The sequence below is a fragment of the Manis javanica genome, chromosome 2 (assembly GCF_040802235.1).
Source record: "Manis javanica isolate MJ-LG chromosome 2, MJ_LKY, whole genome shotgun sequence".
NCBI lineage: Eukaryota > Metazoa > Chordata > Mammalia > Pholidota > Manidae > Manis > Manis javanica.
In genome coordinates, this window is record NC_133157.1 from 13,360,537 (window position 1) to 13,373,369 (window position 12,833).

The following is a 12,833-nucleotide window of genomic DNA, read 5'->3' on the forward strand; positions in this document are numbered from 1 at the left end:
TCATCTACTGAAGGACACTTAGGTTGCTTCTATTTCTTGGCTATTGTAAATAGGGCTGTGATAAACAGGGGTGCATATGTCTTTTTGAAACTGGGCTCCTGCATTGTTAGGGTAAATTCCTAGGAGTGAAATTCCTGGGTCAAATGGTATTTCTATTTTTAGTTTTTTGAGGAACCTCCATACTGCTTTCCACAATGGTTGAACTAATTTACATTCCCACCAGCAGTGTAGGAGGGTTCCCCTTTCTCCACATCCTCACCAACATTTGTTGTTTGTCTTTTGGATGGTGGCAATCCTTACTGGTGTGAGGTGATATCTCATTGTGGTTTTAATTTTCATTTCTCTGATGATTAGTGATGTGGAGCATCTTTTCATGTGCCTGTTGGCTATCTGAATTTCTTCTTTGGAGAAGTGTCTGTTCAGATCCTGTGCCCATTTTTTAAGTGGATTATTTGCTTTTTGTTTCTGACACTGTTGGTCTGAAAATGTTCTGGGCTGGATTGATGTCAGACTTTTCATTTGAACCAGCTGCAATCTAAAAATCCTTTTACATTAAATCATCCTTTCAGGACATTGTTGCTTTGTAATTTTCCTATCTTTGCTCTTGCTTAGTATGGTTCAGAACTCAGACAGTGGTTTAAATATTAGCCTACTGGCCCCAGTTCAGAAGAATATCTTGCAACAGCATGTATGTCAACAGCATCACTTTCATGAGAATGTTTGTTCACTACTTCTAGAATTCCATTAGTTCCAACAAAATAATAAAGTCTAGCTTTGCAGGAATGATACTTCTGCTTAACACACTATCAAAATCTAATACTTTTATGGTAGATCATTAAAAAAAGTTGCTGTTGTGAATGAATGCTTGACATCTCAGACTATCATCAATTTCTGCTTGCATTTTACTTCAGAGAACAGTCTCAGTATACTTTGCATAAAATGTACTACCTATCTGTTCTTTTCAGGGAACTAGGAACATTAATAGGTTATAAAGAGATGACAACATCCTTAGGGTCAGAGCAGCAAGGTCAAAATGTCCTTCTTCATTCCCCATGGAGTACAAAATGACATACAGGCTCCTTAGCATGGCATTCAGGGCCATATACAGTCTGCCCTAACCTACCTTTCATCATCTCCCTTGGTCCACCTGGATCATTCATTCAGTTATTCATTCATTTGGCAACAATTTGTTGACTGTCTAAGTGTCTTTTAGGCACTGTGATAAGTTCTAGAGTATGTCCCCATTGTATATGTTAAATCCAGTAACTGTCCTCATGAAATTTATAGTCTAGAGGAAGAACAGTCAAGTGAAGAAGCAATTACCTAACACATCACCCTAACCCCCAGCCATCCCAACTATCCCTAGAGACTTGTAGTTCAGGATGGGTCCATGCATGCAATTGAATGCAGACTTGAGAAAACCTAAGACAGCAGTAGCTTTATAGCTTCTTTGTTCATGTCCTGTCATGGATGGGTCATTCCTAGTCCCAGAGTTCCTAGGAACACCCCAGCATTTGGGAGACTGCCTTGGGATTTCAGATCTGCTCTAAAGTGGACCAATACAGACCTCCTGGGCCCAAATTCAAACCAGACCCATTCTTAGGAAACCTCAGAACCACTTCCATATCTGAGACCTTCTGCATAAGTCCTAGGCTGATAGTTCCCTCCATGTTTCCTTAAATTTAGAACAGTTTCCTAGAAGCAGAGTCTGAGACAGAGAGATACAGTGAAGTGCTTTATTGCAAGGCTTCTCTCACGAGAAACCTGAAAGTGATGAGGCAAGCAACAGAGGGTAAGAGACAAGATAAGCAAAGATGTGGTTTGAACTGAGGTCTAGCCTTAGCTTGATCCCACAGGGTGCTCTGTAGCATAAATGGTACCACAGGTTGTCCCATGTTGAAGCAAGGGATCTACTCTGTTGTGCTCCCAGAATCAGTCCATTATTGACTGTGGACCAATCCCAGAGAGTGGATGTGATGTCCTGGGCATATCTGGGCAAACTCCCATGGCTGAGGTGAATTACCTGGAAAAGGGAGCAATTAGGAAACTTAACAGCCAACACTCACAGTATCTATGAACTGAGCCCAGTAAATGGGATCTGGTCAGTGTATCATCTGCACCTACTACATCCAGAAAAATGTGTAAGACCAGAAAAGCTTCCAAGTATTTTATTCCTGTGTCCAGTTTGAAACACTTTCCTAGATACTCCCATTTGGGTGTTTTTCTGCTTTACTAATCAAAATCAAATTTCTCTGCTTCAAATTCTAAAATTACCTTTGGACACGAAAAGGTTATCATTTAAATTCTTAGGTTTGCTTCTCAGTGATCCCACTATCTGACATTAATAATTAACTTGAAGACTTATTTAACCAAATTCCTCAAGTTGAGTTCACAAAACAGAGGGCAGTTTCGAGAAGAGTTGTGACAACAGTTTAATGCCACCCCAGCCATGGACATTTTAAGTATAGTCTGCATTTTTTTCTATTTGGGAAGAAGCTGGGGACAGGAACAAACGTAAGTGAAAGATCCCATTTTCATTTGCAATGTATTTTGGTGTAGTGAAAGCAGAATTCAGTTAATTAACTTTCTACTTCTTCAAACTCCAAGTGATCTCCCTCTTTTATCTGTTGTCTAATGCCATTACACTTTTTAAATGTGAGTGCATTGTGAGCTCTGCATGACTTGTATTCTAATACTCTGTACTTTTCCCAGGCTGTTACCCTGCTCTGGGGAAGAGTAACTTACAAATTGGTATTTTGATTAAAAATGGATTCTTCACAAGACAGAAGCATTTTCCCTATTGCATGTCTTATGGAGAACTCTATTACATTTCCCTAGCTACAACTAATCAAAATCACTTTCATCTGCCTCCTTGAAATCTCATCCTTAGAATGCTTTCAGGAAGCTACCCTGGCTTTATTGTAGACAATAAAGTTTTTAGAAATAAAAATACATTAAGTATAAGAACTGTTGGTAATTTAAATTGATTCTCCTAAATGAAAAACATGTGAAAGTTGTTTTATTAACAGATTGACTCTATAATTTCACTGTTTCAACAGGTTTGTTGTCTCAGCATCTAAAGTATTCTGTGTTGGAGCCTCTGAAAATATAGTAATTCAAGTTCATGGATACACAGAATCATTTGTTGTGTCCATTGCTATTAAAAGTTATCCTGACAAAAGTTTTACATATTCTTTTGGCCATGTTAACTTATCTCCAGAAAATAAATTCCAAGGCTCTGCAAGCTTAACTGTACGTATTCTCATAGTTTCTTTTATATGTCAAATGCTTCTTTGTAAAACGGATACATAGATGGTGCACTGATCCTTATTACATATGTGGATAAAAATATGATATATCATACTGCTAAGAGAGTTCACTGGTCAATGAGAGATAAGTGCCTTATGTGTAAACATGTAAATAAATGGGAAATGTTAAATAGAGAATCTGCTTCTGATTAGGGGGCAAGGTATAAGGAAATGTAAAATTTTAAATAAAACAGGTAAAGGTTATTAAGGTGAAAGTATTTGGTGACATAAGTTGAAAACTAAATCAACCAATACATGTATCTGTTTCAAAATTACATGATGAATATAGCATCCCCTCTTATCTGCAGTTTCACTTTCCGTGATTTCAGCTACCCTCACTCAGCTGCAGTCCAGAAGTAGGTGATCCTCCTTATGACATATGGCCAGAAAGTCAATAGTAGCTTCATGCTATGTCCCAGTGCCTACATGATTCATCTCACTTCTTCCCATCACGTGGGCATTTTATCATCTCACATCATCACAAGAAGGTTGAATATGGTACAATGCAGTATTTTGAGAAAGACCACATTCATGTAACTTAACATTATAATTGTTCTATTTTATTAGTGACTATTGTTGTTAATCTCTTACTGTGCCTAATTTAGAAATTAAGCTTTATCATAAGTATGTATATGTAGAAAAACATTGTATAAATAGGGTTCAGTACTATCTACTGTTAGGTCTTGGAACTAGGGGTCTTGGAACATATACCCACAGATAAGAGGGGACTATAGTACTAGAATGAGTAAATTAGATACTTAAATTTTATATGTTAGGAGGAAAAATATATCTAGATAGGGACATAAACATAGTAACTCTGTTGATCTAAAAAATTCAGAGAAATAAATGGAGAACATTTTGAACATTTGTTTCCTAAACTATATACAACATTCTAATCCCATAGATTTCTAGAAAAATTAATTTTTTCCTAAAATATGTATCTATCATAGGTTTGTTTTGTACTTTTTTTGTACTGGAATCAAATTTTCCTTCAAATTCATCAATGATACTCAAGGAAACTTAGAGACATGTCCAAAACTCTAGTACTATAAAATATACTGATCACATGAAAATATTTGAAGCAGGCTACATATTTGTTATGTATTACAATTATATAATGTATATATGTATATACAATTATATAATGATCAGTAGAAAAATATTAGCAAAATAAAGATTTCAACTTTTAGTATTAGTCTAAGTATAACTATAAATATTAGAGATATTTCATTCATTTTTACCACCATGTGATAAGTCATTTAGTCTACCCTCTACCTGATATGAATCCCCCCATCCTTCTACCCCTCCACTGCTGATAAGCTTTTGATCTTTCTTAATGACTTTTTGGTTATTTTGTCTATGAAAGATGGAATTTTTTCTTAGTGATTGTCATTTTAATGAACATTAAACCTGAACCAATTTTTAAAAAGTAATTGATTCAAACTAAATTTGATAAGAAATCAAAATATAAATGTGTTCCTGGAAAAAATATATTACTGTTTTATTTTACAAAATGTTTATGTTTGTTGTATATAAACAATTATTGAAATCATTTTCATAGAAACCTAAAAGGCAAATGCTTTTATTATCTTAAGATTATTATATAATATTTCTTTGTTGACTCTTTTTTTTACCAGATACAACCAAAAGATTTACCTGGGGAACCAGATGCAGTGTCATATGTATATTTAGAAGTTGTATCTGTTCATTTTTCAAAAATAACAGAAATTCCACTACACTATGACAATGGATTTATCTTCATTCAGACAGACGAATCTGTTTACAATTCAGATCAGTCAGGTATAATAAAGAGGAATTTAATTTCTGGGGGAAAAATGGGATGATCTCATTAAAGATATTGGGACAAGTAGCATATCTTTTGGGGAAAAATTAAGTTAATTGACAGCTTTATACAGTATACCAAAGAGCTGATGAACTAAAGGTTAATTGTACATTACAAAAACAAAGAATCAGAAAAATACTAGTGTAATTTGGAGTTCAGAAAGACCTTTCTCAAAATGATTCCAAGGCTTCTTTTAAAATGATTTTTAAAAAAACTTAAGTGATGTATTATAGAACTTAATGCAGGTGCTGGATACTGACTTGAAAAAAATCTGTTTTATTCTCAATATCATCTCCTTTTTTCCATTTGAATATTAAGTTCACATCCAACATCCTAGTTCATCTCTCCCTCTAAACTTGGATTTTATGTTTTGGGCTTTCCTAATTTTACTTAAAATTTCATGGCCTTCATGTTATAGGGTTATTGATAATATTGTCAAATCATTTAGGAGTTGAACAGAGTTTCTAATAATGACTTTTTTTCTTATAGTAAAAGTTAGAATTTTTTCATTGGATGAAGACCTAAAGCCATCACAAAGAGAAGTTACCATAACTTTTATAGTGAGTGCCATTAATTTGAATCAAAATTTAACCTTACCATATGCATTATATAAATAAATAGTTTTCATTATTACAACACTAGTCAAATGTAGCATTAATTTATTCAGTATTAAATAGCAGCAAACATCTATTTAGCACCTATTTTGGGTATAACCTGGTAATTTTATACTTTTCTTATCCCAACTGATGATTTTTGTGTGTAAATTAAATGTCAGTTGAAATATATTTTGATGATGCCACTCAAGAGTACCCTTTAATGGCTCCTTCTCTAAAGTGCATCAGTTAATTAGTATCCTCTTGCTAACTGAAGTATGGGCAGATATGGTAAGGGTTGTAGAAGTATAAATTGCAGTGCCTATGAGAAGTGCATGGCATGTATCATATCATCATGACAACCTTGTACAATCAATATAATTATCATCTCCCTTTTCTGGATGAAAGGGCTAAAGGTTGGAGAAATTGAGTTGCCACTGAGATCATACTGGTATTTATTAGCTGAATCAGAATTCAAACTCAGGTCTGTCACTGGAGTCTCATCACTTAGCCTCTCTTAATTTATATGGAAGATTATGGGGTTTGACCCTCCATGAGCATTTGAGTTCAGAAGGCCAGACAAGCACGCATAATACAGTAAACCAAATATGGGATGATGTAGGACCAAAAGAAGACCAGCTTGAAGGGGAGGCAAAGCCGGAGATGATGACTGAATTATTCTGGAGGGAATTACAAAAGGACAAGGGCAGGTCCTAAACTTGGTCTTAAAGGAAACCATTGAGTGGATTTGATAGAGAGAAGCTGGATGATGTCTTAGGTTGTGTGCAAAAGTTGCAGAGGTCTGGAGCCAGGAAGAAGCAAAACATGCAGATGGCTCTGACAGTGGCTAGCCTATTGCAGACTGGCCTGAAAACGCTTTAAGGAGAGACGGGTAGTTTGAAACATTATTTCACATGGAAATTATGGGGGACAGACAGATTCAAGGGAACCTCTTATAGAGGTGAATTGCTCCACAGACCTCATTATTCCCCTGTTAGAGTTCCCCATTAAGAGAAGTCATTGAACAGGTCAGAGGCAATTGCTATGGCAGATCCTGATGTGTTCAGGTTCCATCCTGAAGGCAACAGGGAGCCAAGAAAGCTTTCTGGGCATGGCATGACATTATGGACACAGAGTTTAAAGAAGATTAACCTGGAAGAAGGGAGGTGGAGAAGAGCCATGCTGGGAGTTTATTTAATGTATCTTAAATATATACCATACTACTTATGCCTGTTCAAAATATGCCTTCATGCCTTAGAAACTAGTCTTTGTAAACAGCCTGACCAGTTGACAGTCATTGCGTCAATTCCAGGTCAACCTTGCATGTGCTTAGTTTCAATAAAGTTTCTTAGCATTTAGTGAATAATTTTATAAGAACTGTCAATCACATATTATGTTTATGTGATTTCTGTATTCATAGATTGTTTTTAAAAAAAATAAAACTTGCTTTTCTTTTCACTCAAAGGATCCAGATGGATCAGAAGTTGCCATGGAAGGAAAAAAAAATTATACTGGAATTATCACTTTTCCTGACTTCAAGATTCCACCTGATTCTAAGTATTTTAAATTATCTGTTGGTAAAGTTGTTTCTCTTAGAAGTAGTAGAGGTACCTGGGGTTATTGAACAGTCTGATGGAGCCATTTGTATATGACTGAAAGGTGCTGTTGTAAACAGGGTTTGGATCCCACTCTTTTTATCAGGCCCTAGTGAATGTCCTTCTAACCTAAGGTAACGTGGCAACTGTTTGGGTTCTTCTGCATTGAGACCAGGGACCTGATATAATATTGCCAGCTGTAAGTGCCAATCTAGTCTGCTCAATATAATTCAGTGAGTACCCTCCACAGCAAAGTCCAGCCTGTGGGAGACAGACCTTGCCTACCAAATACCGAGAGTATGATAAAAGAGAGAAAAAAATGTACAAATGAAAGATGTCCATTAGCATGTATTTAATATTCTATAAAGGCTTTGTGATTTTCTCTTTGGAGAAAGTTTTCTTCAGAATTTTCTCCTAGAACTTGGAAGATATTTTGAGATATGATTTGAGAATTTTGGTGATGCCTAAAATTATTAATGTGTTGCTTTCACAGATATGGCTTATGGACAATTAAAGCTAAATACAAAGAAGACTTCACAACAACAGCAACAACATATTTTGCTATTAAAAACCCTGGTAATTTCTCATAAATTACTGAGATTTCCAATGTATATTTTTGAAACTTGTTCTCAATAATTTTGTAGGTTAAAAACTCATTAAGGAATAAAGACGGGCAATGTGGAGTGGTAGACAGAGGTGTACTGGGAGACTAATGGGCCAAGGACTGAAGGGCTCTTGGACTGGCTCACCTCAAGTCAGTCACTGAACTCTCTGGGCCTTATTTCCTCATCATAGTTCTGCAGAGAGTCAACACCTGTAAGAGAGTAGGATGATGTCCTTGCAAGATCCATGGTTTTCTGACACTTTTAGGGATCATCTAGTCTGATCCCCTCATCTAAAGACAAGTCCAGGTGAGGAGGATCAGACCCAGAGAAATGGGGAGACTGGTTTAGGTTCTCACAACCTCTTTGTCCAAGCTGAGAATGAGAATGGCATCTCTGAACCCCAAACCAGTGCTCCTTCCCATCAGTCCTAACAACCAATGCTGTGTTTGGAAAGTTACAATGTTTGTGGAGAAAAGTAGTGTACTTATTTTAGATATATTCATATTAATTTTACTAATAATTAGTTTATAAACAATTACTTATCTTCTTTCTTACAGGAGCTTAGTAGAATATTTATTTGTATGCTCTTGTGTAAACTTGTTACTAAGCTATTCAAACCATGCTTTCTGCTCACCAGGTTGATGAGGAAGCAGAGAGGTATTTATAATTAGGAGAGAAGAGCAAGCACATGTAAACATTTGAAACATTTAGATGCTAAAGCCAAAGCAGGAGAATACCCTCTGAAGCAATTAAATTCAACTTCAGAGTTGTTTATTATTACTCTTGGATGTTCTTGGATAGTTACAAAGTCCTTGTTCTGTCTTTTCACTAGTATGCTGGGAATCATTTTTCTCTCACACAAAGAGAAGAAGCCAGCACAGTGAGACACTTGCTTTGCCCTTCTACAGCTGGGCCCTCACCACCTGCTCTGGTCATTCTGTAACCAAGTCGCCCTTCTCTCCAAAGGGCAGCCTTCTCCTGTTGGGTTAAGCAGCTTGCAGAACAGTACATGATAAATAGGATTGTGGGGCCTAGCATCACTTCTTGAATGGGCATAAGAAAAAGACTTCGTCCTAGAAACAGCCTAAAAATGTTATTTGTGGATCATAGCTTCAAAGAGATGGAAAGTCTAAAACTTTCCTTTATTCTAATTTTCATTTTCATAAGAAAGTTATTTTCTAGAGCTGCTCAATATAACTAAAGAAGATTAACCTGGAAGAAGGGAGGTGGAGAAGAGCCATGTAACTAGAGCTAGTAACTAGAAGATGTCTTTCCTATATGAGAGTTTGAAAATTTATTCTCACATTTTGCCCACCAAATAGAAGACAATTGCTAAACACAGAATGCTAAAGAAGCAAGAAATTTCCAATTTAATAAACATTTATCAAACATTATATAAAAGGCATTGGGGAAAAGGTTTACACAATGAACAAGATCAGGACTTGTCCTCATGGAGCTCATGCTTTGACAGTAATACACATGCTTTAATAAGGATATTACTGCTGGAGCAGAAAAGTGACATTGATCCCTGATTGGAGGATGAAGAGGCTTCCCAAGGGTATTGATCGTCAGGAGGAAGGAGGTTATCAGTATTTTACTGATAGTGATTCTATTCCATTGTGCCAAAAAGTTTCTTGAAGTATAATTTAAACTGTATAATTTTTTTGCTTAGGTTTATTTTTGGAGAAACCACAGTTTTTAATCATAGTGGAACCAGAAAATTACTTCATTGGCCATAAAAACTTCAAGGATTTCAAGATTACTATAAAAGCTAGGTAAGAAAATTATTATTTTCAAATTCATCTAGCCCCTGAGTGGCAAACAGATTTCATTTTAAGAGTCAAAAGTGATTGATTGGTGATGCTTGCCTGGGGTTCTTTGTTGAGAAAAATTCTGAAGTTCCGTATAAGAAATGGTGTGATTAATATCTGCCATAATTATGGGAGGTGGGTCTGAGGAAATTTGCTTGAATTGCATTTGCTGATTCCCAACTTTGCATTTGTTTTACAATCTTGTAAGCAAAGACTCCTAAAGATTGAGTATCATGGTGACTATTCAGGTGACTACAACTGCTTAGGTATTTAAAATATATGTAAGCATTTGCTTCTTATTTATGGCCTTGTTAATATTGATAATGCAACTTAATTATCAAAACCAGTTGTAGAATTGACTAGGTGCAGAAACCCCGCTTGCCCGATGAGCTAATGAGAAGACTGGCTAGCCTGTTTTATATTTAAATAGGGAAAGTTCATGTTTTTCTTTGACTCAAAAGGCAAGTATGAGGCTAAACTGAAAGGAACTTGGCTCCAGTACAAGTGGTATGGATGTGATGTTGCCTTTTTGCTAAAAGGAGAATTAGGGAATGGGTCCCTATTGTTGCCACATTATGCTAGTCATGGAAGAAGTATGGCACCTCACAAAGACAACTGGATTCTAAGTTCACTTCTCCACTAACTTACTATGAACTTAAAAACTGGGGAAGTTGAGCGAGTTCTTTTCATCTCTCTGGGACTCAATCTCCTCATGTGTCAATGGGAGTAAAAATACCCACTTACTTTTACATCTGCAGAGTGTAAGGATGAAATGCGATATTGGATGTAAACACGAGTGAAAAACAAATTTCACATGGTTATATTTCATCTGTATCTTATTACTGTAATTGCTTTATCAAAAAAGGGGTTACCTGTATTCTCTTTTGACAGATCTTCTCACAATAAGAATGTAACTAATGCTAAAGTTACCATATTTTTTTGGATAAAAAATGATTTAAGTGATAGTGGAAAAGAAATGATGCTTGGAGCAACACAAAACACAAAGGTAAGAAGAGATCAAGTTACTTTCACAGAAATGGAGATTTGGGGATAATTCATGAGAGTACAGAGATTAAAAATGGACTTTCACCCCCAAGAGTTCATATAAATAAACAGAACAAAACAAAACCAATAATATTTTGGGCTTTGGGAAGTTCTACTGAGGAAAGCAAATAAGTTACAGTGATATTTGTCTTGAATTTGGGTTTGAGGCTTGAGTTTACGAAAACCTACTTCCAGAGGCAGATTTCTCTCTTTGTGGATGTGGTATCCTGGACTTCTTTATAAGGTTCCATCAGATGGATAGCATGCAAATTATAGCCTCAGATTCCAAACAGGATGAGACATGATTTTGAATTAGAGATTTTCAGTCCCACCCAAGGTTTTTTCTCCATGATCCTGCAATATGGCCTGAGGCTTCTGGCTTAAAAGAAATGTTCATTAACATTAATCAGCTAAAAATATACCCATGGAATCAAGCTTATGCTTTGTATTACCCATAGCTGTAACTACAAAGTCATTGTCAAGTGAAAATTTTGCAGGATGAATGATGTAGAATTTGTTATTCCCTCTTACTCTAATATTACAGCTTCTCCCTTTATGTCCCCCTTTTAAAAAACAGCTGATTGATGGAGTGGCACAAATCAGTTTTAATACTTCAAAGGCAATTAAAGAACTGTCATATAAAAATCTAGAAGATTTAAATGACAAATACCTTTACATTTCTGTGGAAGTAAAGGGTAGTACAGGTGAGTTCCTAAACTAATCTATAAATTAATTTCACACAGCTCTTTCTTATTCCAAAGTTTGGGTAGGAATCTGAACCTGAAGCATATTTTTGGTGCAATGTTGGGCAAGCACAGTTGCCACATATGCTCCAACAAACTATTGTCCCATCAGCTCCATGCAGGGGAAATGCTCAGGAAAGATATCTTCTTATAGTGATGACACCCTACTCCCACATGCAAAGGACAGTCTTTTATGTTATCAGGAACAACAGGCAATAATGGTACCAGAAGATTTTACTTGCAACAAAGGAGATGGTAAAAATACACACATTATGAAAGCATTCCTGAGTCATTTGGGTGTTTGTTTACATATTATTAAATATTTAACATGTATCTTCAACCAAACTACCTGCTATTTCAATGTTGCCTTGGAGATGAGAATCAGCTATTCCACATGTGAGTTTCTCTTCTAACAGGATTATTGACTCCTGGAGGGCATAAGGCCCTGCTTGGTTATTTGAAGAAAAAAGTTGGATAACTGATTTGACAAATGGTCTGGAACAAGGCACTCTCATTGAAACTGATGAATGGGTATCTTCCCAACCTCTTGCAAACTGCACTTTAGTGGTTCATGGAGTGGCCAGGCTCATCCAGGGTGACCATGCAATTATCCAGACTTAAGTTAATAATTATATGTGATATGACCAAAGAGTGGATGAATGGCTTGTCTTTATCCAAATAAAGAAATACAGAGGGACGGAGTGGGTGCCTATGCAGAACAATGTGCCACATTGCATTTGCCAAATTCTCACAGTGATGCATGTTATTCCCTTAGGTGGATTCTTCCAAGAAACCAAAGTGATTCATGTCAAATATGTCCTCTCCCCCTACACACTGGATTTGGTTGCTACTCCTCTTTTCCTGAAGCCTGGGATTCCATATTCCATCAAGGTTAGATGATTAAAAAATCTAATATGGTACACTTTTAGTTTGTGGAATGGCAGAGGAAAAGGATCCCTGATAGATATTGCTTCTATGTGGCCTTCAGTGTAGACATTTAAATGGAGAATAATCTGAGGAGGATGAGGAATAGGACAAGGCAATCACCAAGGCTGTGATGAAAAACAACAGTCTAGATCCATGTCTGGTAATAATTTCAACCAACCCCATGGCTTGTGTACAAGCATGTAGCACAGGGTCCTGCTCTTATTAAACATTCAATAACCACATGTTGAATTGAATGTGATTCATATCATATATGCATGGAGTGGTTAAAACATGACCTCAAGAGAATGGCATTTGACTGCTTAAGATGTGACTACTGATTGAATCCTGCCAAGTCTGTGCTTGG

General features: G+C 36.2%; 1 protein-coding gene across 1 annotated transcript in view; it reads left to right on the forward strand.

The window, feature by feature from the left end:
- Positions 1–12,833, forward strand: part of LOC108391143 (complement C5-like) — a 55,833-nt gene that overhangs the window by 14,230 nt on the left and 28,770 nt on the right. The window contains exons 4-12 of the mRNA XM_073218041.1: positions 3,060–3,252; positions 4,946–5,108; positions 5,641–5,711; positions 7,210–7,301; positions 7,833–7,915; positions 9,617–9,719; positions 10,647–10,761; positions 11,377–11,503; positions 12,318–12,433. Of these exons, the coding sequence (XP_073074142.1) occupies positions 3,060–3,252; positions 4,946–5,108; positions 5,641–5,711; positions 7,210–7,301; positions 7,833–7,915; positions 9,617–9,719; positions 10,647–10,761; positions 11,377–11,503; positions 12,318–12,433 (1,063 nt within the window). The remainder of the gene's footprint in view (positions 1–3,059; positions 3,253–4,945; positions 5,109–5,640; positions 5,712–7,209; positions 7,302–7,832; positions 7,916–9,616; positions 9,720–10,646; positions 10,762–11,376; positions 11,504–12,317; positions 12,434–12,833) is intronic.